The sequence below is a fragment of the Phoenix dactylifera genome, chromosome 16, assembly GCF_051530095.1.
Source record: "Phoenix dactylifera cultivar Ajwa chromosome 16, Ajwa_hap1_PhDact_Kaust_v1.1, whole genome shotgun sequence".
NCBI classification, from domain to species: domain Eukaryota; kingdom Viridiplantae; phylum Streptophyta; class Magnoliopsida; order Arecales; family Arecaceae; genus Phoenix; species Phoenix dactylifera.
In genome coordinates this window covers 23582420-23609918 of record NC_143205.1, presented here as the reverse complement: position 1 = coordinate 23609918, position 27499 = coordinate 23582420, and the positions used below count along the sequence as shown (strand labels likewise).

Below are 27499 nucleotides of genomic sequence, written 5' to 3'. Positions count from 1 at the left end.
CCTCCATCCTCGGCATGTATTCCAAAATCAACGATCTGGACTCGTCTCATAATTTGTGTACTCTGAGTTATGAATGCTGTGGCTAACATTTATAGGAGAAACTTTCATGGGATTAGAATTAAGAATCCAGTATTCATGGATTCAGTTTGCAAGCTACCGGAGTTTTTTTTTGAGCAGATGATAAGCATGGGTTTTGAACCGAATGAGGTTACTCTCTCTCTCTTTTTTTAGCTGTTTTTGAGTGCCTGTAGCCATTACGGTCTAGTTGAGCAAGGGATAAACTACTTCAATTTCACGAGGGAGAAGTATGGTATTTCCCAGACAGTTGGATCGCCACACTTGCATGGTTGACATGTTAGGATGAGCCTGGTAGCTTGCGGAAGCTTGGAAGTTGGTTGAAGAGGTAAAAGGTGAAGAAACAACCTATAATAGAGGCAGACGCATGGATAGTCGCATGGGTGTTCCTATTTTCAGGCACCTTGCTTGGGGGATGTAGATTGCATTGAGATAAGTGGCTCGAAAGATGCTAGAGAAAAAAGCAGCTGATTTCTGATACACGTGTTGGATTGTCAAATGTTTATGCAGCTGCTGAGATGTGGGAAGAGGTTTACAGGGTTAGGGAAAATGGGATTTTCGATGTTCTTCCTCATCCAAAATGCCTAGCCGGAATATATTATTTTGGATTCTTTGATTCCATATAAGTACCCCAAATCAACCTAGTGAATAACTAATGTGGAACTAAATATATGTCTGCACGAGTTCTCGCAACAACATTATTGGGATGCCGCTTCTAAGCAACGACAAGGGTGTGAATTTGTAAAATTTGTGAGTTAAAAGCATAGAAACTCTGACTTTATCAACTCAACAAAGAGCATGGTATTGTATCTCATTTGCCTTCTCAATACTCACAGTCCGCATACAATCCCTCTTCTAACATCAGAAGAATTCCTCATAGCTTGCATTACAGCATGAGCACAAGGTTTCAGATCATCTCAAAATCAATGGATGCTTAGATCTCATTTCCAAACAATTTCCATTTGATACTTTGGCGGCTTCAAATGAAACAATTCTCTTTACACTACTGCGGGATGTATGGACTTGTGAGAGTATTACCTTGCAGATAGTCCCATGTATTCTGAAAATAATTTACTGCTGCTTCAATTGTACCTTCTGTTCGGCGAATACCTGCTTAAGTCTCTGCTTGAAGAGGATGGATGACAGAATAAACGGTGCACTTCAGCAATGATCTTTTTCCACTACGGATAGGGATTTCAGTAAATAATTGGCTGACAAGGAGACCTAGATCACTTCATATACATCTAATTATATTAATGAAAGACAGTGTATCATAATCACAAAGGCACATTGTGCTGATGGATTCAGATATTCTGAAACTAGCAATTGCTTAGCAGTGGTGGTAACTGTTTGGCAGATAAATTGTGATGGTCTGGGTAAACCTTTCTGGCTGACTAGATGATCATACTGAGATAGGCATGCTTCCACTTTATTTGTTTTCTTCCATTTCACCCATCAAAGTTGAGAACAGCTCTTTATTCAAATTTTATAGTGACACTTGAAGGAACCAAAAGGCTGAACAAGTATCCCAGATTTACCAGAGATATTCCAGAAGTCAATATGAAACATAAAGTGTCAATCTTTGTTCATGCATAAGTGTCTCCTTTTTTAATATTAAAACCATTTATGGAATGGCTGGGGCTCGAGAAATCCCAGAATTCAACTTCTTTAGATTTCAAACTTCTAAAAATCGACTAATATTATTTATGGTAGGTCGGTATTTGGCAACGCATGATCCATGTACAAAGTATTAAAGATTATGCAGATGCTTTGTATTGAGATTCTATACCATATAGACTTTTTTTTATTTTTTAGAAGCACTTAGACATAGAGGTAGGACCATGCCTTTTGAAGGTGGCAATTGAGTCGGGTCGGGTCAAAAATTTGTCAATCCGAATCCTATATGTTTATTAAATGTGTCAAAATTTTGGACTGATTAAACAGGCCAAGTTAGATTAAACAAGTTAAATTGCATTAAACAATTTTTAACGTATTAAATAGATTTAAATAGGTTAAACATATTAAACATGGTTAAATAGATCAGAAACACATTAAGTTGGTTTTAAATAGGTTAAATAGGCCGGGTTATAATCCGGTCCAATTATTAAACTGATCAAAACAAGTTAAATAGGTCAAATATCTAAACCTTAATCCAACCGATTTAATAAATAGGTCTAAATAGGTTGACCCTGTTTATGACCGATATTTGTATGTCAAATATAAATCTGCTTAAAGCGGGTCATTTATAGATTGAGTTAATAGGTCGGGTCATAAATTGTCGTATCTAGTGTCGGACTAAAAAGATTTCAGCTATAAAAGCAAAGGCTGGGCTATAAAGGAAAAGTCGAGGGCCATGGGAGAGAAAGAAAAAAGAAATAAAAAAATCGGCGGTGGCATTACCGTATTACCGCTATCCGTAAAATCGGCGGTGGCAGTACCGCATTACCACTATGCAAACCAGAATTTCCTGAAGCGCTCCGGTTCGAACGGGTTAGATATATAGTCTTTTCGCGACTCAGCGAGTTAAAAGGTCGAAACGGCTGCCTAAAACCCCAGCTCCCCATATCGCTGTCCTCCTTTCCCTTCTTTCACTCCCTCCGCCGGCGGCGGCGATGGCGCAGAAGAAAGGCCACCGATCTTCGTCCTCCGACGACCCGGAGGAGCTCGCCCGCGTCCCGCTCCAGGCCGTCCTCCTCGCTGATAGCTTCGCCACCAAGTTCCGCCCCATCACCCTCGAGCGCCCCAAGGTAACCCTAAGAAACCTAATCTTCTCTTCTACGCTTTCCTCTTTTCCGATCTTGATTCGAGACGTCGCCTTCCGGAGGTGCTCTTGCCGCTGGTGAACGCCCCCATGATTGATTATACCCTGGCCTGGCTCGAATCCGTCGGCGTCGAGGAGGCCTTCGTCTTATGCTGCGCCCACTCGCAGCAGGTTAAGGACTACCTCAACAAGTCCCAGTGGATGAAGCAGCAGGGCACGTTCGCCGTCCAACCCATCGAGTCCCGCGACTCCATAAGCGCCGGAGATGCCCTCCGTGCGATCTATAATTTTGGCGTGGTGAGTGGCCCGGCACCCTTCTCCTTCTTCTTCTTCTTCTTCTTCTTCTTCTTCTCATTCAAGAGCTTTCTTTCATGCTAGATTCTTGAAACATCCGGTTTTTTTTTTGGGATCCTTCTATTTTGGTGCACTATACTAGAAGATTTCGGTTTATTCTTTTCTCCAAGACGCTCTTAATCGTAAATGAAGATGAAAGTGGGCATAAAATTTTAAACAATAGCATATGCCCTTGACTACCATGTGCTAGATGTTATTTATCAAGAACTCCTGGTAATGAACACTTTCTTGGTTATGGCATGTTATTAGTGCACGAGTTTAGTGGTTTATGTGTGTTAAAAGCGAACCTTTGAGTAGAGTGCAATGCGTTAAGCGAAAGAGGCTAGACTGTTGCCTTTGGATTCTTGTGAGGCATATGAAGGAGGTTGCTGATGAGCAAAGAATTTTTCTTATTTCTTTGTTAGGAATGCCAAAACCAGAGAATGTAGCACTTGCTTGCTCAATGCTTTAGTGGGGACAACAACATATGTTTCTTGTTGCACATTCATGTGCTGCAATTTTTCCTTGGATAAAACTTTTAAACAATACATGAATGCAAGTCGTATGCCTTAGACCAATGGTTCTGTTATTACAGACTTGTTTGTGTTAAAATACTGGTGCCACTCCTTGAGTTTGAAATTAATAAGTAGACACACATGGGCCTTGTCCAGTTTGCCATCAGGTCATAGGACAATTTTGAAACTCATTGTGGTCTGTGTTTGTCATTCTGTGATGTTATGCCACCTTGCACTACCTATTTTAAAGGTTACTTCTAGGTATTCTTGGTAACATCACATGTTCTCTTTGTGTCCTCGTGGGCTTCCCTGGCTTGTTTTGCTGTCTTGCCCGATTGTGCATTTAGATATGTTGGTTAGTGATCTTCTACCATTGCCCCTCATCACCCTGCTTCTTTTTAACAGACATGTCACTCCTCTGTGGTGACTTCTTTCTCATAGTAAGGCACACGGGTCTTCTGATGCCCTGCCATTTCATTATGCCTTGGTGCAACATATCTGCTGTTTTTACTAATGGGTTGTTTTTGACCTTGATTTTTTTATAAACAAATAGGTAATATTATTTGTAAAATCATTCCTATTGTTGTAGTTCTCTTAGATGCCTACATGCTGAATAAAATGATTCAATCTGCAATATGAAAACATGTAAAAATGTTGATGAAGGTTATTATTGGACTGAGTTCTGCTTCATTTTCGGTCCTTGGATCTCTTTACTAATTCTTGCATCGGTGACAGGTAGTCTTATCTAGGTTGTTGCTTAGTCTAGAATGGTTATTTACATTTGGACTTGAGTTGTTCAGTTAATTAATAAAAGTATGACTTTTTCCTAAATGTATATTCTCTCTTTTCCCTTGAAGATACGTGGAGATTTTGTTCTTGTAAGTGGTGACACTGTCAGCAACATGAGCTTAAAAGAGGCACTTCAAGAACACAAGGAAAGAAGGAAAAAGGATCCACTTGCTGTTATGACCATGGTTATCAAACAGTCTAAGCCTTCATCCTTAACACATCAAACACGGCTTGGTAATGATGAAATTCTAATGGCCATTGATCCTGATACGAAAGAGCTTCTGTACTATGAGGACAAGACAGATCAGTCGCAGCGGTTTATTACTCTTGATAAGATGTTACTAGCCAATACTCCTACTCTACATTTGCACAATGATAAGCAGGTTGTTATTTTGATTCCAATTTTCTTCAATATTATCTTTGCAGCTTTGTCATCTCTCCTTATTTATAAAGGTGTGCTGTCATGTCCAATGAATGCTGGCGATGAAAAATTGTCCTCTTCACTTTTTTTTCCTGGGAATGATGGTGACTGCAACTTATATAATGAGAAAATACCTCAAAATGGAGTTCAATCTATGCTGTCCAACCTTCTGAGTTTATGGATAGAAAATGTTCATCTCTGTTTGCCATGATATAGATGCGGGGTGTTTATCTTAGTATGTTATTCTTGTGATGCTAGTGCTGTTTAATATTCTCATTTTACTCACTTTTCATGTGAATGTAAATATAGATTTGCGCTCATTCTTCTGTTTCTGTTTTTAAACTGAATCAGACAAATTGGATGTACTAATATTTTCTACAAATTGAGAATACCCCTTCAAAAAGAAGTTCCCGTACAAACCATGTGTTGTGAATTTCATTAACCATTCCTGAATTTTGTGTCCATGTTAGCATCTGTATCTTTGTTGCTGTGGCAACAATTGATTCTATTATTTCCTCAATAATTTATGCTTTTATAGGATTAACGACTGCTCTCAACATAATCTGTTCTATACTTTTTTGGAGCTTTATGACTTGGAACGTCATCTCTATAAGTTTCCTATTTTGGTGGGAAAGGGATTGATTACTGCTGGTCTTTTTCTTTAAATAGTTTTCTTAAGGTAATAGTTGTCTTTATTAAGATAGTCGTTGATGAAATCATCACATTGCTCATTATGGGCCGTTCAACATCACATTCCAAGTTTGAATCAGCAAAAAAAAAGATCTATATCAAGATCTATCGTACCGCCTCGTACCGCCCGGTACGGGATGTGCCGAATCATACCGAAAGAAAACTGGTACAAAACAAACATTCAAGTCGGTACAAGCCCCATACGGCTTGTACCAAGGTGTACTGAGATAAAAGTTGAAAAAAACGGGTAAGAGAGCTATTTCGGCACAAAAGTGTACTGTACCGTACCAACAAAGTACCGATACGATACCCGATATCAAGATTGCGGACCTTCGTCTATATGATGGCTTAAAAAACTTGGGCCACTGATAATTATATCCTTTGATGATAAAAAAAAAGATGAAGTTGATTGAATTGTGCTCCACTCGAGGACATCGAACCTATTAGATTACCAGAATTGGTTAGGAAGAAATTTTTGGCCTTTTGTAATTACATTCTCCTATAATATGATAAGTTGTCTGCACACTTATGGTGCTCATAATTTGGTTACTGTAATGAGTAACACTCAAGGCGAGCGTATGTTGAGTATCTTAAGGTTTTAAAGGTGCCTTTCACCGAATCAGGACCATATTCTTTGATCATGACAGATTGTAATCAATCTATCACTATTTGTTTGTGTGCATGCTCATTTATGTATGAGTTGAAGTAGTTTTATCTAGATAGTCTTTATGATTATGATTTCCGGCTAATCTGGTTTGTCTGGGACATTTAATTATTTGTGCCTAACGCATTAAAATTTGCTTTTGCAGGATTGTTACATAGATATATGCTCTCCAGAAGTTCTTAGTCTCTTCACTGATAATTTTGATTATCAACACCTTCGCCGTCATTTTGTGAAGGGGTTGCTTGTTGATGACGTAAGGCCTGTTCTTCATATTTTTATAAGTAATTGGTCACTTTCAGGATTCATTCATCATCATGTGAACATGTGCCATGCAGACACACATTTACATTTGCTTTGGTCTTAAAACAATGTTAGATATTTATATATATAGATATATCATCCATTGGTCTCTCTGATTTTTCATTTTACTGATTAGTTTGATTGCTAATGTCTTCACTGCCATCTTGTATAGGGTTTGCTTGTTGATGATGTGAGGCCTGTAATTCATATTGCCAATTCATCATGATGTACACATATGTCATGCGGTCACACATACGATACTTTTATAATTTTTCAGATCTCATTAGAGATTGTTGTATGAGGCTATAATCTGATTTCTTATCCTCCAGATTTCTGTGTATCTAAATTTGTATGTATGATATGATGCAATCTGCTTATACTGTGATTTCAAGTCATACTCTTTTTGCTTTTTATGGCTCTTGACATTTTTTCCCCATTAGCATTGGATCAAATGAACTGGTATGTTCAATTCAACATACACAAACATGCATATGCATTTGCACTCATATTTGTTGTCTCCAACTTATGTGATCTTCTTATTGTTATTATTGTGCGGCACTAATATTTGGTGATGACTCCCTAGTTTTGTTTTAATATTTAGATGCCCAATCGAGCTCACTCTATGCTTACTGCTTATGTAATCTTTCTATTATTAGTTAGTGCAAAAATTATAATATCTATGTTCATGCATGACATTTGCTGAGATGCTTCTGTTGTTTGTGCCTGAGGTTATTATGTTACAGATTCTATTTGATGGGAAATTTATAAGTTGTTTCTTAGTTCTGAGGCGAGGCTTGAAGTTTTAGTGGTCAAGCCTTAAGAGTTTGGTGGCAATTCTCCCATTTGTATTGTAGTGATTTTTAGTCCATCTTAGCGATTACTTATTAGCTATTGGCAATTTATTCAGCTCATGGGATACAAAATTTTTACTCATGAAATTCATTCAAGTTATGCGGCAAGAATAGATAATTTCAGGAGTTATGACACAATCAGTAAAGACATAATTCAAAGGTGGGCATATCCTATGGTGCCGGATGTTCAATATTTTGGAAGCTGCTCACAGATGAAGCTAGACAGACTGGGAATTTACAAAGCACCTGGTATGTCAAGCGCATATGGTTTAACATCATCGTATATTAATTAGCCATTCTTGCCAGCCGATTTTTTCTTTGCTACCTGTACAGATATGTAGATAGCATGCATCTTCTTTAATTTACATTTGGACATGTAGTGCATAGCTCCCTTTAATACTTTGACCTTGTGGAGTAATCCCCAGAAATGCTCTCAACAAATATAGATGTTCTCAAAAAATCCATTGTTGATTATATGCCTTCAAAAACATGAATTGTTACTTTGACAACTTTCTACAATTAGTCAAATTATTCAATAGCCATTATTGCCCCTATGTTCCCCATTGCCTTATTGCCCCTATGTTCCCCATTGCCCTCCCCCCAACTTTCAGTTGCTTTTGATTTGTTGATTGCAAGGTTTTAAATACCGGTGCCAAGCCCCATACCTTTTTTCCATTGGAAGGGTACAAAATCGGAACAATATCGGTTTCCATAGTAAGTACTGAAACTTACCAGTAATAGTTTCATGTCAAAATAATACCGGACCGATGGTACCATCCCATTCATGTACCATCCCATTCAAAAACTTACCAGTTTTTGAATCCATGGTTGATTGTTTTACAGCAAGCAACTACCTGGGATCCATGTACCTACCAGTGCGGTTGGTACAGTATTGTCAAAATGCAGTGGTACGGTTGGTTTTGGCAACCTGACTGCCGTACTAGTGATAGTTTCATGTCAGAACAATACCGGACCGATGGTACCATCCCATTCTGCCAGTTTTTGAATCCATGGTCGATTGTTTTACAGCAAGCAACTACCTGGGATCCATGTCTGCTCGTGGCAATTGTTGACTTTGCAGGAAGAAAAATAAGCTTTGTTGACTTCATAACTCGGAACCTAATTAGATAAGCTAATCAAGTTGATCCAATATCTTGTATGACTTTCTAAAGCTTAAGTTCCATACCTATCTCCCTATTTTTTGTCAAAACGTACATAAATTTGCTGTTGAATGGTGAGAAAATGCTAGAAAATCAATTCATATGCATAAGAGAACAAATCAAAGTGGGAGAATCAGGAGGAGCTAAGATAATCTAATACCATTCTGTATAACTTTTAAGGAGGGCTGGATTGTGGTTTGACTTGGTTGTTGTATGCATACCGTCTGCCACCATAATTAAGATACTCTTTTTCTTGTAAAATGTTAATCCTTGGGATGTTTATAATCCATGTAACTGACAATCTGTCTTCTTTTCTGGTTTTTCTCTGGATATAATGTTGCATTTTGCTTATGATAATTTGAACTATTCTTACTTTTCCTTCAGAGGTCAACCAGTCACGCACAGCACAAATTCGTGCCTTTTCATTGGTTGGAAATGGAACCACCATTGGCGACCACAGTGAGATATCTAATTCAGTTATTGGTCAAGGTTGCACCATCGGGCGCAATGTTTCAATCCAAGGATCCTACATCTGGGATAATGTCATCATCGAAGATGACTGTAAACTAAGTCATGCGTTAGTTTGTGATGGTGTTCACTTAAGGGCAGGGGTTGTTTTGGAACCTGGTGTCATACTATCATTTAAGGTACATAATCTTTTGGTTAAAAATTTTTATGTTACAAGCTAAGGAAGCCTTTTTCTACTTGCAGAATGTGGCAACGTTATCATATAGAGCTAATTATATTTATACCACAGGGGCTACTTAGTCACACGGCCTTTATTTATTTTTTAATTTCTTCTACATACATTAACATGATTCATATCGGGCGTGTCACCGGGAAATATAATTATTAGTAAAATACTTATTGTTTTTGAAGATGGACCTTGTGTATCTTAATCCAAGCACATAAGCTAGCTAATGTTGCTGGAGATCGATACTAAGTTTTCATGGTAACATATCAGATATCTGTTCCTTTTTCTTTTTTCTTTTTTTTTTAATAACTAGATGCCATATACATATACAAACATGTATATATATATATATATATATATATATATGCTTTCTGTTAGATTCCCACTTATAATCTTTTGTAGTAAAGCATACATGTTGCAAAAAGCAATTAGTGCCGCTGAGGTTAATGATATCTTCTTGGTTGACATGATTGCATGGTTTCTTGGGCTACTCATAGTAATTGTTGTCTATCAGTATCACAAGGAACATTTGATGGTGGAAAAGTCAATGCAACCATGTTACTGTTTCATATATTCTCATGGTTCTATCTTGAAGTTTGTCTTATATGTTATAACATGCATATCTTGCGATATTTATATTGGTCTTGTTCGATGAAACATGTAACCGTCTTTATCACCATGTAATTGTTTCATCAGATGATTGAAAAATAAGAATTCTTTAAAGTTAAGTGTATTGGAATATCTAATGATTTTTTCTTCAGGTCGAAGTTGGGCAAAAAATTGTGATTCCTGCTTATTCAAAAGTATCTTTACTTCCACAACCATCCAAGCAAGACAGTGATGAAGAACTTGAATATGCTGATGCCAATAGTGGAGTTGTGGAGAGTCCATGTAAATTCTTTAAACTTTGATAATCTAGTTCTTTTCTCATTTTGCTTGAGAATATGAAAGTTTTATGAACTTTTGCAAAAAATATGAAATCTTTCATTTAGACATTCTGGTTCTGTCCCCTAATTGATTTTTCATTTTTTTCTTATTAAGCTACCTTCCATTGTTTTCCATCTTCAAATAAAAGTGGGAGACCTCTAGCACTATTAGACTTCTAAATAATGGAAATAATTAAGGGGTCCTATCTTTAATTGACAAATAAATAACCCCAATATCCCCCTTAACTATTGGGGAAGAAAGGATTACTGATTATAAATATGCACAAGAAGGTTGCAGAAAGATGATAACACAGGATAGTAGTCTTAGCCTGATGCTATGCTACCCCCAATCTGAACAAATGATGAGTTCATTTGAGCCAATATTGTGGCCTAACACAAGGAGGTCTTTGATGGTTTCTTAATAATGGATTAAGAAGCTTATTTTTTTTTCAGTGACCTTAAATTCCTCCCTAGCTTGAGCTTTCTAGCAAAAAGCCTCATGAGACAATTACTGATGGTCTTGACAAGGCCCTCTGTCATGCATGCAAAGGCAAATGCTCCTTAGTGACATGAATATCCTCATCCAGCACAGTTTTTGATGGTTTCAAGTTATTTCAGAGTTCAGACAGAAAACCACCTAGGAAAAGGGTGTTTTGCATCTTACTGATTAACGTTTCAATTCACTTGAAAGGGAAAGTTATTGTTCCAGTCTTGTTTCTAATATTGTGAGATCAAGCTAAAATGAGATGAGAGGTATAATATTCAATTATCTAGTTGATTAGCTTAATAATTTCTTATTACTTTAAGCCTTCTTTTCCATTCGTTACCATATCATATTTTATGGAATGAAGATATATGTTTGATCATTATTGCAAATAAGCATTGTTGATTATTCAGTGTTTATTGTTGTGTAACTTACGTGCTGTGATGGTGCTTATTCTGCAGCAATTACTAGTATAGTGAATACTAGAAATGTGGATCCTGTGCCAGATTCATCAGATGCAGAACATTCAGACACATCTGAGGCATGTTAAATGTTTCTCTGCTGTTTATGCTTCCTCTAACTTATGTTAACATTTATCTTGCAGCTTGTATGCTGTCTAAAATTAGCTTTTTAAAATAGGTTCCTGTGCCATATATTTTTTTTTTCAAGAGCTAAGCGAACTTTCTCATAAAGAGAACAAAAATTCTAAGCTCATATATGTTTTCATATATTAATTATGTGAAAGTACTTTAGTTGCCTGGTCTCAATAGTCAAAGAATTTACTTGTCACATGTCAAGTCCTTAAGGGATGGCCTATCATGTCTTGTTCTAATCTAGCCTTATTTATGATGCTTTCCCAACTTCAAAATCTTCCTCAATCACTGTAGCGCACACTTTTGAATTATGTGCATCTCTTGGCACATGCGGTACTGGTACCGGTAGGTATACCGGTTGCCTATCGGATCTGTACGGTACCGGTTCACTTATGATATGGCACTTTCCTTGATGGGAACTAAAATACGAAAAGAGTGATAAAAGAAGAAAGGAGAAGTTCATGGGGTTAAGGGAAGAGGTTTATTCAGTCAAAGTTATATGAGGAGAGGGTAGCAAAGTATAGATGAAGGAAGAAAGTCTATGTTTGACACCAGTAACCCCCTCTTGATGGAGGACGGTGAGGACTTCTGCTCTTGTATTTAAAGGAAATCTCATCTTTGTAATCCATGTCCTGACTTTTTGGCACTGAGTCTTTGTGCTGCCCATTTTATTTGATGCTCTGTCACCTGTTATTACCACCATTCACTTGGTGTAATGACTATTTTCCTCATCCCTAGACCCTTGTACAACCCCATAACTTTCCTATTCCTCTTTATGTACACATGTGGGATCACCTAACATGAGGAGGTTTGTTTGGGTTGACCAAACCTTTCAAGCAGCCTATCACTAATCTAGGTATCATCTCTGTGTTTTTGGTTTAGCTTTGAAGGACACGTATATGTCTTTTGATCAAAGTCACTCCCTCCGTTTTAAAGCCTAGAATTTAGCTTTCTGAAACCTTAATTTCTTTCCTGCTGTTATTAGTCTATGAATTCAAACTAGTTCTATCTTAGAATTCTGATTCTCTTCACTATTTTCACCGGGTTAAATGCTAATCTGGCAGTTGGGGAATTTAGGACCTTGCATGAATAACATGAGTATTTCTTTTGCAATTTAGTATTTATTATAAGATTTACACAAGATGTTTCTGGATCTGGTCTTTTGAACACTCATTATTTGCATGATCAGGTAAGAGTAAGAATGCAGATTTTTCAGTTAAGAACTTAAGATGGTTATTTTAATTTTATCTCATTCAAATTTCTACTCTCTATAGATTTAATTGATTAAAGTTTTTCCAAACAGAAAGCCTGTCTATCATATATAATTAGTTAATTGTTTTAGTAGTTTCTTCTTATCTATTCCTAAGAAAATATGACCTGCACCTTCTATTTTCTTCCATTGATACATGATTAGCTTTTCTATTTTGTAGAACTTAAGATCTAGGCTATTTTATGCCTACTTGCTATTAGCATGTCTTTCTGCCTTTACTATTTGAACAGTCTTCTGCCTTATAGTTCAATTCCCCTCTGCCTCCTCTTCTTTCAACTTGTAGTTTTCTTCGTGTCAAATTTTGTCATGTAGGTTGGTATATCTGGAGTTGGTTACATTTGGTTAACCTCTGAGGGTGGACATGAGGAAGAATGGAGGCATTCAATTGCACCCATACCTGCAGAAAAACTAATGGAGTTCTTTCTTAGTGCTCATGCTGATCTTGAGGTATCGAATCAAGATGTAAATAGTCTTCCAGCTTCAGGGGAATTGCAAGTTGACTCAGAGAGTACTGGTTTTGATGATGGTGAAGATTATAGAGATTCTGCTGATTTTGAGAAGGAGGTAATACACAAATAATTTGTTGTCTTTGATAAGTTCATCCTTTTCCTGCCATACTTGCTGCTTTAATTCTCTCTCCCTCTCGCATGCACGCTCACTCGCTCTCACTTTTAATTTTTTTTTTTTGCCACTTTTAGGTAGAAGCAACTTTTCACCGGGCTCTTGCAGGCGTGAATCAAGATAATGTGATTTTAGAAATTAATTCACTCCGGTAGAATCATACTTTCCTTCTGTGAAGTCAATGGCTTGTCTTCTATCTTCTATTTGACTAATGTGTCAAGGCATTTTTGTTGTTCGCGAATCCTATTTGTGACATTCTGTTAGCTATTCTTTTGTGTAGCAACATATTTTATATTGAGTATTATTTATTGTTAAGAAAGTGAATAAGATTAGGGATGATTACCGTTGCTGATGGTTGTTATGTGCCATCTGTCCTATATCCTCAGACATGTAATTATATTTAGAAAAATTATAGCCAATGAATAATGTTCAGTGACTGGAGACATACATTCATGAAAATGGACTGCTGCATGGGCTGTGCAAGTTTTGACTGCTTACATATAGCTTCCAGGATCGATCCTGAATCGATGTCTCATATAGCTTGAAAACTGGTTTGATGGTTTTGTCACAACTTTATGGTAACTATGATCAGGTTATTGTTCTCTATGGACATATCTCTTGTTAAAGCTTAGGTCCTTCACATCTGAAAATCACTTTCCATTGCTCCAGCATACACAGAGATTTACCTTCTCTATTCAACCCATGCGATACTACCTTTTGTTGCTTAACATGTGGATTTTAGCTTCAAGGGGCTTTTCTAATGCTACCATCTGGTATGTGATATCCTGGATTCCTAACAGTATGAGAACATAGTAAATGGTGGTGCTTGTTTATAGGGGCAATAGTGAGCAGCAATTGTGTGCTTTCAAATGCTAGGTTGTGCATGCTAGAATAATTTCAATAATTAAGTTCTCTGGTATCAATTTTAGAATCGCAATATAATTGAAAGAAAGATTTCATGATTGCACTAGGTAATATGGCCATTGTGGGACTACGTACAATCTTCTTGTGGATCTGGCATCTGAGCTGGAAGGTTCTTGAAATTAGGATGATTTCCACAACCAAAGAATGCACTTCTCTCTCTCTCTCTAAACTAACTGGCAATTTTAATTCTCTATTTGTGAAACTTATAACGAGTTACTTTGACTTGCTTCGTAATTATATGTATTTATTTAAATGATTTGCTGCATTTATTGCTCAGAGGTGTGCAATAAGTCTGTAAGGCCGAGAACTGTGTCATCGTATCCTGCACATTTTGGATGGAAAAAAGCATCTAATGCACATTGACTGCCATAATCATAGTGCTATTATATGAATAAACAGTAGCTGGTCTTTTTTCACGTATTTTTTTTCTCTCTAAAGTTTTCCTAGTTTCCAAAACACCTTAGAATAGGTACTGTGCTGCTTTTTTCTTATGATACTAATTTCCTCAATTTAGCAACATATTTCATTAATATCTGTCTATTCTGATGAACAGGTTATCATACAACATGTCACATGCAGATTGTGCTGGGTCATTATTTTATTCCATAATGAGATCAGCTCTAGCATTTCCTCATTCTTGTAACCGTAAGTATTTATTTTGAAATTGTGGCTATTATGGATCAAGGTTCGCCGTCTCGGTACCGGACCCGTACTGATGCTACACTATTATAGTGCCGGTATGGTACGGTACGGTATGTCCGGTATGGTATGACATACTATGTTTTGGATGATTTTAGACTAGGTTCTTTTATAAGGTTGATTATTGCAAGCATGCTTATTTTCATGTAAAATTAATTTGAATATTGTATTATTCAATTTGTATCATGCATGTAGAAGAGATATACATTGATATAGGTTAATACACATGCACCTGATGCATATGGTACAGTGATACACGTCCTTCTGTCATTTCTGTGCCCTGCTAGCATGATTGGATAAGATACTGTGGTGATTTATCTGATAATAGCATAGTACATATATATGATGCAGACCATAATTTTTTGGAAACCAAGGACCAAATTATCAAGACTTGGAAGCTTGCTTTGGTAGCTGTTTTAACCGTTCATATATGTGAAAGGAAAAATCCAGTATATGAAACTGAGCTCCAGAATGCTCGATACTTATGGTTATAGTAGAATTCTTGCTATGATTTTAAGTACAAGAATTCTGAAAATTAATAGTAAATATCATCGCTTACTGCTTGCAAATTTTAGCAAGAATAATTTTGATATTCTCCATTCCTTTTACCTGAGTTCTTTGTCCTTAGATAATTTAAAGCTTGTTTATTTTACTGTCACTAGGAATTTCACTTTAATGTTCAGGTGAGCTGCTCCTGAATACTGGAAAGGAACTCGGCAGGTGGAAGGATCTTTTGAAGCATTACCTCAAAACTATAGATGAAGAGGTATTTCTGTGTAGATTTTATAGTTGTCATCCTTTTAACTATTACTCCTGTCATTGCTACAATTTGAAGCAGTAAACCAAATTTTAATGTTGGCTGCATCTGTTTTATAAAGTTGCTTTAGTTGATTTCTCATTATTAAGCATACTAAAGCTTGCTTTCTGCCACTTTTTTATTGATATGATCGCCGCCAGAATATTGGATCTTCTCTATATATTTTTTTTTATAAAAATTTTCTCCATAAATTGATTCTGTATAAAATATTAATTCATAACTGCAATGCTTTTCTGCATTTAATCCATCCACTTGCATCTATCTATATTCCAAACTAGATCATACAAAAGGGCTTGTAAGGGTGTTTCAAAAGAATAAGTCATCATTGCTAGCACCAAAGGGGCTTGGAAGGGCGTTTCAAAAGAATAAGTCATCATTGCTAGAAACAAATTTCACAAGCCGATAGGCACATGGTTCCTCTTGATAGATATGGCTGGTTATGGATGGCTTCTTTAGTAGATTGCAGATCATCTCAGATGGGGAAACTTTTATGTTGTTGATTGCCAACAGAAGTACCATGTACATAACTACATTTGTCTTGGAAGATGGTATACATGTGGCTTATGCAATATGCTTCGATTCCTGTAGAAATAAGGAATATGTTCAACCAGGCTTTACTTGGATCCATCAATTTCTTCCAATCACATCATATAGCAATCCACCCTTATATTGTGTTTGTTAAGTGTGCGTCCTTAGTTGTGTTGAATTAATATTGTCCTGCGTTCTGACTATGAAATATCTCCATTTGGCGATGCTAACTCGTACACACCTTAGGCTGTGGTTGCCTTTGCTGGTGCACATAAAATAGAGTCCTATTATTTCATATAAATTACAAATAGATGGTCAGATCATAGTGTCAACACTTTAAGGTGTATCTTAACATTATAATTACCGAATGCTTAATCAGAGCTGAAAAAGAAGACCCGAAATTTTGTGAACAATGCGGGGTGGAATTTGTTGATTCTAGGATACGAAGATATCAAATGGGATACATCAAACTCGCATGTCCGTTGACCCATGTGTGGTATTTGAAACGTCTTCTTAGTTATATCGCGTTGTTTGATACATAATTAACTGTTCAATATTTAATTGCTCAAGTAATTTTTCGGCCTGCATCAGTGACCAAAAATGTTTTTGGATCTCATATTTCTTATCTTGAATTTTGATGTGATGATGATGTGCCAGTGGTTTTTGCTCTAGCTTTAGGTCATAATATAACTTGGAGCTTTCATGGCATCACCTATCTTGTAGTTACTGCAGTTAAATTGCCGTTGCTAAATGTGCTCATAAGATGAGCTCACTTATCTATCTTGGTATTAGGTTGGTATTATAAAATGTTACTTTTTATATTATACAATATAAGATTTTCCCATTTATGTCTCATAGGCATGTCTATGTCATGCAGCAACCAGATATTTTCTCAAGTTTCCATCTACTGTAAGTCTACTAGATATGCATTCATTTTTCTCTATTTTCTGTATAATAATTCCAAGATAACCGAAAAAAATGGTTGTGCTACCTCCTAAATACCAATTCCACTTAAAATTTTTACCAGTTATTTTATGATTAGGCACTCTAATCTATTTTTCTTTTCTCAATAAATAACTTTTATATCTATTATCACACTATGTCATCTAAATATTAAAATTTTTCTTACCTTACCAGGAACTGTTCAGATGATGTTTATATAACTTGTTCCTTACTCTTTTTTGTTAAAAGAAATGTTTTTTCCTGAACATAGTTCATAATTCTATTGAACTGTCTTAATTGGTTCTGACCCAATGACATTGCAGATTGAAGTATTATTGAAGTTTGAGGAGATGTGCTTGGAGACTGCCAAGGAATTTGCTCCTTTATTTTCAGCCGTAAGTCTCCTTTACAAAAGTAATAAATATCCTAATGTGAAAGCTACATTATATTCTATTGCATAATGGAGGGTGCATCAGTGTGAAGATTATAACATGGAGTTGAATATTGTTAGCTGGATGTGAAATATTCAGAACTTTACATAAGTTGGTGGTTGTTGCTAAAGCTGTATAATAAAGAAGATTATGGCTTTTTTCAGTTTGCCTTTGTGTTAACTATGCTGTACATTTACAATTGGGTGTTTGACGGTTTTGCTGTTACTTGCTGAAAAATGAAGATGTTCAGTCTGGTTGAAGGCATCCGCATGTCTTGATGTTCAATCTGGTGTATCACTTGTGACAATGAAACTTATGGATAGCTATGACTGCCACCAAATTGGATGCATCGGGCATGTTTGGACCTTAACACTCATTTTTTCTCATGAAGAACAGCAAAGAAAGTGGTGAAAATTGGATATAGTGCATATGATAATGATAATTGTATTCGTAGCACAATGTGTCAATTTAAAGCAAAAAATTCTTATCTGTGAGTGAGATTTTTGAAGCTTTTGTTGATTGAATATATTTTTTTTTCTGGTAGATCTTGAACCACCTGTATGAGAAGGACATCTTATCAGAGGATGCAATTTTGTCATGGGCAGAGGAGAAAGAAGGAGCGGATGAATCTGATAAAATCTTTGTTAAACAGTCTGAACAATTCCTCAAGGTATGCATTTAGGATAATTAAAACCCATCAAGGTTAATAATCTTCATTAGCAGCTGTCCATCTTTTTTTTTTTTTTGATGATACCAAATATGGGCATTGTTAGGACTTAGGAGTCTGAAGTAACGATTGACTGGAATATATCTTGTATGTTCAAAACTTAAAGTTTTTGCGAAGTTATTAATGTAAAAGGAGAATAATCTTAAAACCTTATGTGCTGGTCAACTTTCGAGTAACATATGCAGTCGTATAAACTGGTAGATTTATCTAAAAAAATCCAAAATAACCTGCATTAGTCTACTTCATAATCTGATCACTAACAAAAGCATAAAGAAGTAGCTAAACATTCAAAACCTTGATTACGTATTGCTTGACTGGAAACAAAATTGGCATGCTACAAAAGCCTCTTGCACAGACACTAATGGTTAGGGATATGATTATTATTAGGGGCAGCAACTCTAACCTGGACCTGTTTATCTTACCTGTTTCATCCTAGACTCGGCTAGACAATCTGACCTAACCCGGAACTGACCCACCAAAGCTGACCCGCTGGATTTGTGGGTTGAGCATGGGTCAGAGATCCCATCCTGCCAGTGGGATGGGTCAAGTTTGGGGCGAAGGTTCTGATGTGGTCTGGTCAGAACAGTTGAGGCCTTTAGATGGCCACTTGGTATAAAGTAATACAAAACTTAAAACTTTTAAACATATTGGATAATATGAGCAATTGAAGATATGTCTTGCTATTAGATTGTTGTTACTAATCATGGGAAATAGGTAGTTATTAATGGATGCCCAAGGTATAGTCCAGAATCCCCAAAATGATCATTCTGATAACTTGCTTAGTTTTCATGCCTAAACAATAAAAAAACCAAAAATTAAATCTACCTGGGACTTAGGAAGGTCAGCCTGCTTAGTTGGCTTGGATTGTTTCAGGTTGCATCGGGCACTTATGGACTTGATATAGGTCCTTGACCTGACCTGAACCCAAGTCAAGCCAACCCTTGTCACCAAACTAGCTAAGATCGGCTATGTGAATCATTTCCTCCATTCTGCTAGATTTAGTGTTATACTTTTGAACGATGTTAAGATATTTAGTCCTTACATACTACTACATCCCATGTGATTGTTGGTCTACCTCTACTCCTATTTGTTTTTTCTTCAAAAATCAAATCACTATTTCATACTGATGCGTGCTTCAGCCCACATTGTACATGTCCGAACTATGTAAGTCATCATTCTCTCAATTTATCCTCCTTTGGTACTATCTTTATCTTTTTATGAATGATTTCATTTCAAATTCTACATGTATACTTGATTCTTTTCCTGTTTTCATCTTTTTGAAGTTACTCCACCTAGTTTTTGTACATAGGCAGTTCCAATCCTAATTAAAGGAGGGTTGTGGCAGGTTGATGGCTAGCTTAAAACTATAGTTATATTGTATGAACATGAAGTTCGAGAAAACCATTGGGGTGCTCTCTACTAGCGGCACGTTGCTTCAGACCCTAGGTATAGTAAAAGGTGGACAAGGGTTAACTAGTGCACTTCCTAGAAATATAATGCACCATATTGGTACTTAGATGTGAGAAGTAGGCAAGTGTTCTCTCACTTAAATAGATATGTGTGGATCAAGAAGTTGTCCTAAAAAAAAGGTACATTTAGGCATTTAGCAACTTAGAATATAGGATCGTTGATGGGAAATTTATGGAATTAATCGATACAACGGCTAGGAGGAGAGTTAACATAGCTTGCTTGCAAAAGACAAAGTGGATATCAAAGAAAGCAAAGGAAGTTGGTAAGATCTATTATAATCTTTTTGGTATACGAGGAAAGGTTTGAATAAAAATGGAGTGGAAATTATTTTAGATAAAGAGTTAAGGAAATGAGGTTGTAGACATTAAGAGAGTATGAGATAGAATAATTTTGATAAAATTGGTGTTAGGAGGGGTCTATTAATATCTTTAGTGCTGATGCTCTTCAAGTTGGATTGGATGATGCTACAATGCAATAATTTTAGGCGGGCATGGATGGATTAACTCAAGAGATTCCTAGTGGAAAAAAAGATATTTATCAGAGGAGATTTGAATGGACTTGGGAAAATATAATTTAGGTTTTGAAAGGGTGAGTGGAGGTTATGGTTTCAGGGAGAGAAACGTGGAAGAAGATGTCATTTTGGAGTTTGTGATTATCATAGATTTTCTTTGAATATCAAAAATCAAATGGTAGTTATTTCTTATAACTTTAGTTTCCTCCTTTTCATTATATATGTGCTTTGTTTAGTCAAGCAACCCTTTCACCATATCTCAATGTGTATTAAATCTTAGAACAAATTGGACACTAGTAGGGGACTCGGTGTTGCCGCTCAAGTTCTTGTGAGCAAATGTACTTTATTCTATCAGCCATTCCCCAATTTAATAGTATCATGATGAACCGAGCAATCATTTTTGTCTCCTGTAACTTCCCATCTTTTTCAGCATGTCATGTCAGAAGCATGTTTCTCAGAATCTCTCTCAAAATGCAATAGCTCCAATAAGTGAGATGGCATTGTTAGGATCATTTTGGTGCTCATGTCTTCATCGATATTTATTTTCCTATTTCTCGGCACAGGCATCTGTTATCACAAGATATATTTATCTCTGTACTCATGTTGAAAGAAAAAGTTGATTAAATAACGCAACAAGATTTTTGATTGGCATGCATCAGTCTCTGTTGTTGTATTATCCTTCGGTAGCCTTCATTCTCTGCACAATTAATTAATATGATAAACTATCATTTCATATTATACGCTCTTTCTGCTTGTTTTGTTCCTTAAGTCAACAAATTTTGATGTATCTGTCGGCTGATGCAGTGGCTGAGAGAGGCTTCCGAAGATGAAGATGAGTGAAGTACTGGAACTCATATGTTGGTGGATCCAAAACCTAGGTGCACTATCCATCAAATTGGTTTAGTTATTTGTATCCTTTTTAAGGAATGATCCGTTGTATAATAATTGATCCGAGATGTAAAATTGGAGTGCATGTACCCTCATTTTTGAAGATAAGGGGGAACAAATTAAATTGTATATTTCTCTGCAATCAGTACAAAAAGCATCGACTAGAAGAAAACAATGTATTTCATGAATAGCTAATTGTGCCATCCAAAGTGTTATCCTTCTTCGCTGTGGAACAATAACCCTTACCAAAGCCCAGTAATTTCTTTGGTGAAAGTCACTTTGAGTGCAGACTGCTAGTGAGAGGTTATTTTCTTTTGGAAGGCTTATTCTCAGAAACGAAGCTCTCTTCTCCGAATAAAAATAAAGGAAGGAAGGAAATTGTATATCATTAGTGAAGCCAAGTCCCATTGTACTGCGATCAACAGTCAGTGATCGTGCAACAGTAGCTGCCCAGCAATTGGTAATCGGTCAACTACAGAGAAAGAAAAAAAAAAAGAGGAAAGAAAAGAAAGGGACGAGTGCGCATGCAACTAACTCGAGTGATGTTCTTGAGCATTTGGAATCAAGAGAGGGAATAAATTTATAGGGGGGAAAGATTCAGACTCATTTGGCAAAGCGTTTATTAGGCCAAAAAGTATTTTTTGATCTTCTAAATGTACTTTCACAATAGTATTCAGTAAAAAAATCAAAAAATTATTTTAGATTTGTAAAAAATTAAAAATGTTTGCTTGAGAGAGGGACTTTAAGCTAAGTATTTTGTTATTTAAGTTTGACTTAAAAAATTCATTCGAGCTGCTCGAGCTTGATAGGTCAAGCTTGGATCCGAGTCAAGCTATTGTTATTTTGCTTATGAGCTGTTCGACTAATTTGCATCTTAATAGGTAGTCTACGGAAAACATTATCCCAAAAATTTAAAAATTCTTAATTAACCTCGAAAACTTATTGTTTTAAAAATTTTTTCCTTTAATCAATACAGTCTGGCCGTTAGGAACTATCATTATGTGATAATTTAATAACCTTGGTAATTCATGAAATGTCCCAGGCTTTTATTCTTTGAGTGAAGAAAATAAAAGTTATGAGATTTAATAACCTCCGTACCTCCTTTTTACCACTACCTGCACGTGTGGCAGCCGGGCAATGTCATCAGACTCTGGTACTTCTCTCAGCCGGGCAATGGCAGCCAGGCTTTTATATTATTATATTATAATAATAATACAATATTATATTATATATTTATATATTAATATATATTATATTTTATTATATTCTGTTATATAATATTATATAATATTTTTCTCAAACGTTAAACAACCGGGTATGTCCGGTTGCACCTCGCTAAGTGACGCGTGTAAAGTAATTGCTATGAATAATGGAATGCTTCGAGGCTAAGAGACTCCTTTGCTTTATATAAAGCCCCTCTCTATTGTGCCCAAAGCGAAAACCAGAAGAGAGGGCATATATATAGAGAGCGATTGATCGATCGAGATGGAGACGGGCAGCGGTGATGTCTGCACTCTGCCGGAGGGTTGCATCTCCCACGTGATCTCTCTGACGTCGCCGGCCGATTCTTGCCGGTCGATGGCGGTCTGCACCACTTTCCGCTCCGCCGCCGTGTCCGACACCGTGTGGGAGCGCTTCCTGCTGCCCGATTACCAGTCGATACTGTCGCGGGCCGTCCATCCGGTGGAGTACTCGTCCAAGAAGGAGCTCTTCTTCCGCCTCTGCGAACCCATCCTCATCGATGACGGCAAAATGGTACTTTACCACTCCTTCCTGTCTTCCCACTTTCGAATTTTAATCGTAATTTATACCCAAATCTAGGGTTTTTTTTGGGAACAAATTATTTGGACACTGTCCCCGCCGACGATTTCGGCGGGCCACCACACGTTACCCGTGAAACCCAAAATTTCGATGGTGAGACGTGCATGCCGTTTGCTTGTTTAGATAGATAATGCCGGCGTAGGTGGGCAACCTATTGCCGACTTTATTCAGGTATCATCCAGTCGTATTCACTCGGAGGCTCGGAGCCATTAGGGAGTTGTCACCAATGATCTGTTTCTCGCGTTTATTTCCACTCCTTTTTTCCCCGCAAGATATCTTCTTTGCAGCAGCTTTGCCAATGCCAAACTCTAAACTTGATATTGATTTGCAGAGTTTCTCACTGGATAAATCGAGCGGTGCAAAGTGCTACATGCTGTCTGCCAGACAGCTGTTTATTGTATGGGGGGATACTCCCCATTATTGGACGTGGCATCCTCTACCCGATTCCAGGTTTGTGCCTTCTTTCCTTCATCTCTTGATTGGTTGATTAGTTGATTAGTTGATTGATTCCCCTTTTTTCTTATATATCTTTTGTTCATAAATAAAATCGAGCGAGAATTGAAGATCGGCTGGAATTATATTTTTGTAATGCAATATATAATGAGCGACAAAAAACAAATTGCAAACCACCTTTCTCTTTTGTTATAGAATTACAAGCGGTGTCTCCATGTCAAGGCCTTGTGATTGCTAGGACAGTCCTCTTTTTGATTGGAGTCCTAGATCTGACTCAGCTAGATATGGACTAATTATGTTCATCATGGCAAATAACTCAATATGCTCGAGTCATGCAGGTAATCATGCACCAAATCCATTTCAATAGATATGCAAGAACTGATGTATGCGGGGAGATCATTTTACTTTGTGCGACTGAGGATGGGGATGAATCTTGAGCCGAATTGTATGAGCTCACTAGAGCAGCTAGAGGATATCCAAGTAAATTGGGCACCCTGGAGGTGTTCCTTTTCAGGTTCCTTCGGCCTGCACACCAGCAAAGCTGGTAGCCTTTTTTTTTTCTCCATGTGAAGGAATAATCAGGCCGGCTGAGGGCCACGCTTTGCTGCACAACCAGTGTCTTATCAAGGCTTGCTGCCTTAAAAATCATAACAGTTTAGTTCTCATGCAAGCAATTTGGCTTGGTTGGTAATTGATAATTGCCCTTGTCCTATTTAGGCCTTTACCACCGGCCCTTTTAAACCTCTTGCTCTCCAATTGAACTTGAGCTTGCATCTCACTCCAATTACAGAGATGCAATTGAAATCCGCTAGAACCTGTACAGTTTGTACATGTGGTCCTGCTGTAAACAAATTCAGCATTGGAACCTTTTCAGATGTTAAAACAAGTTATCATTGCTATCCTTTCCATATTTTATTTTTCTTAGAACACAGTGTGCAACATAGTAAGCTAATGGTCCTGTTTCTATTTTGTTCTATGAACCATATAATCCATTTTGATTATTTTCATGGAATAAGGCGGTCTCTCTTCATAAATTAATACATAAGTACTGCAACAGTCAGTTTCTGAGCGTCACAAATTAAGCAATTTGTTAATTGGTTGATATTAGAGAGTCGAGCAAATAGAGTACTGATTTTGGAACAGATTTGCATCTGAGTTTTATTCAAAAACTCTGCCTCCTTTGTTTAGCCTCAAAAGATTTGGATACTTAATTTCAGCGTTGTTTATTGTGCCTGAACCATCAACGTTGTTCTTTTATGACGGCATGTAGATTTTCTCGCTCTAGCTTAGTGGTGCTAAGAATAAATGAACTTTTCTTTTTACTGTTGAAATTGTTCGGATTATCTTTTACTGTTATGGATGTTATCATGTTGCATTCCTGACTACAAGGTAACCTTCTCCTCCAAAAGGTTTTCAGAGGTTGCGGAGCTCATAAATGTTTGCTGGTTGGAGCTTGGAGGCACGATTCAAAGCAGAGTGCTTACTCCTAAAACAATCTATGCCGCCTATCTCATCTTCAAAGTAGATCAGAATTCACGAGGTCTTGGGTTTCCGAATCAGGAAACAACAGTGAAACTGGGATCCCAGGTGTCCAAACATACTGTGAATATACAACCCATCGCTGCTAAGAGACGGAGGACCAGATGGTGTATGCTGAATCTGATTTGGGGTGCCACGGGGGAGGGGCATGCTGATGCAGAGGAAAACCAGTTTGCAGCTAGAGCCCCTCAGGCAAGGGATGGTGATTGGATGGTGATGGGGGAATGCTACGATGATGACGGTGAGGAAGGGCATGCTGATGCAGAGGAAAACCAGATTGCAGCTAGAACCCCTCAGGCAAGGGCTGATGGTTGGATGGAGATGGAGATGGGGGAATTCTACAATGATGACGGTGAGGATGGGGAAGTGGAACTGAGTTTGATGGAGGTGAAAGGAGGGAACTGGAAGTCTGGACTCACCATCCAAGGCATTGAGATAAGGCCTAAGAAGTAGGCAGAAGAGCTCTTTTATGTATGGGCGTTTGGATTGTCTTGACAACTGTAAGTTGATTAGTCATTATAAATAAGCAAGAAACGTGGTATGCTTTGCAGCTATGGACATTCTCAGACAACTAATTGGAACTTTTATTTCCTCTATGTCTTATTAACTTTTTGCTTATTGCAGTATAGAAGACATGGTTTCTGTTTTCTTTCTTAAATTTCTCCTTATGTGAAGACAAATTACAAGTTGGTTGGAAATGTGAACCTATGTTAAACTGCTAGAGTTCATGCTGTTTGTCATTGATGTATGCATCTAGATATTCGAGTAATTGTGATATCAAGCTTTAGATGCACATATGCCAGGTTCAAAGGGGTTATATGTTCAAATATTGTGAGGTACTTTCTTGAGTGTTTTGACATAGAGATGATCTTAACATCATTTCTTTTGAAATGATTGGTGGAACTCCTAGAATCATTCTCCCAAATAAATCTGTAGTATATTAAAATGAGAGTTTTTAAATCTGGAAATGCTTTTTCCTTGATTCCCTTTGTCTCATTTTATACTGGAAAATATCTTCCTATTTTCCTTAAAGCATATGTTAGTTGTTTTACTAACTTTCTTGCTCACCTTAAACTACCACGTGCTTTTTCTTCTTTCTTTTCCAATCAAATCAGACTCTTATAGAACTCCTATATTGAACTCCATCTCTTTATCTGATTTGATTCCAATATAGAATTGAACCGGTGTAAACGAGCTGAACACGAATGAGTTGAGCCTAACTCTAGCTCGGCTTATTTAATAATTGAGTCGAGCTCGATCGGCTTGTTTAATAACCGAGTCGAGCTCTCATAAGTGTACTAGAGGATTACTGTTTGGCATCTGGTTAGAGAATGAACTTTCACAAGTTCGCAGTCTGTTTCAGTCCGAGCAGTCCGAGCACGGAGACGCGGGTTCGGCAGGAGATCCATGGATTTTTTTGCTATGAGGGAGCAAGTGTGGTCCTGGTGTTACTTGGGTGTCCCTATGTTCGGGAAGAGGCTTCGTGTGTCCCTATGTCTGAGTGCCTCGATGTGGTGCAGCACATCTAGGAGCGGTTGGAGGGTTGGAGAGCGGCTTCTGTATCTATGATGGGTAGGATGACCCTGGTCAGGTCAGCTGTATTCTATGCCGATTTACCTTATGTCTCATACTATAGTTCCGAAGACGGTGCTGGTAAGGATCGAGCGGCTCCTTAGGGGCTTTCTATGGGGATCGCTCGGTGGGGGCCGTGTGGTGCATCTCGTGGCTTGGGAGTCGGTCAGCCGACCCGCTCTGGCAGTCTAGGAGTGCGGTCTCTCGTGACGCGGAGAGAGGCCTTGATCGCCCGGCATGCGGCCAGATTCGTCCTAGAGCCCTAGAGCTTTTGGAGTTAGGTGATGGTAGCCCGGTATGGACCGGTTCGGGTAGGTGAGTTGGTGGTTGGGGGTCGACGTTGCTCCCCCTTGTGGCGGAAAATCGGTAGGTATGTGCCTCTTGTTTTGTCTAATTGTAGGTGGTTTATTGGCGATGGGTAGAACGTGGATGCGATGGATGATGCATGGGTGGACTCGTTGCCGTTGGGGCAGTGGCTGGCCATGGTCAGTGTCAACGCTCCGGGAGGATTGCGGGTTTGCGACCTCCTTTTTTCCGGAGGGCTAGGATGGGATGCTACCCACGTGGCCCAGCTGTTTGAAGGTCAGCTTGCTGAGAGGATCCGGTCGGTACTAGTCCCCGGATGCGCTAGCCCTGATGTGAGGGTATGGAGCTCGTCCTGCAAATCTTCAATGAGGGTTGGTAATGTCTATAGCCTCCTCCAGAGTGTGCAGCACCCGGGTGTTGACTGTGCGTGGGTTTGGTGCTTTGGTCTACATTGTAGGGTTGCCCTGTTCCTCTGGAAGATTGCTTGGGAGCGGCTCTTGACTAGGCTCATCCTTAGTACAGGGAGCCTAGACATCCATCCCCTGTGCCCTTTGTGCCTCGTGGCTGAGTCTATGGATCATGCCTTGTTCCAGTGTCAGCACGTGCGGCGGATATAAGAGTGTGCCATGGTCCCATCCAGGATCTGGGGTGATACATTTTCATTTCTGCAGGAGATCAGTCGACGGGCGTCTACCCCACGATACAGGCAGGCGGCTACTGTGGT

General features: G+C 37.9%; 2 protein-coding genes across 3 annotated transcripts; both read left to right on the top strand.

Moving 5' to 3' along the window:
• The first annotated feature begins 1263 nt into the window (after window positions 1-1263).
• Window positions 1264-21274, top strand: LOC120104222 (Trimeric LpxA-like enzyme). Of its 2 annotated transcripts, XM_039115001.3 has the most exons (15): window positions 1264-2822; window positions 2900-3133; window positions 4542-4856; window positions 6394-6501; window positions 7456-7648; window positions 8944-9206; window positions 10015-10144; window positions 11125-11204; window positions 12839-13090; window positions 13225-13298; window positions 14625-14716; window positions 15454-15536; window positions 17381-17452; window positions 18033-18158; window positions 21001-21274. In XM_039115001.3, exons 1-15 carry the CDS (start codon window positions 2688-2690, stop codon window positions 21034-21036), a joined length of 2193 nt encoding a protein of 730 aa, XP_038970929.2. In that variant the 5' UTR covers window positions 1264-2687; the 3' UTR covers window positions 21037-21274. The 2 variants fall into 2 exon arrangements, with proteins under 2 accessions (XP_038970929.2, XP_089783964.1); XM_089927838.1 differs by lacking the exons at window positions 17381-17452; window positions 18033-18158; window positions 21001-21274 and adding an exon at window positions 16974-17373 and having other exon boundaries at window positions 2603-2822.
• Window positions 21275-22480: 1206 nt separating this feature from the next.
• Window positions 22481-25493, top strand: LOC120103899 (putative F-box protein PP2-B12). The gene is made up of 3 exons (XM_039114998.3): window positions 22481-22839; window positions 23237-23355; window positions 24768-25493. Exons 1-3 carry the CDS (start codon window positions 22570-22572, stop codon window positions 25348-25350), a joined length of 972 nt encoding a protein of 323 aa, XP_038970926.2. The 5' UTR covers window positions 22481-22569; the 3' UTR covers window positions 25351-25493.
• The last annotated feature ends 2006 nt before the right edge of the window (window positions 25494-27499 follow it).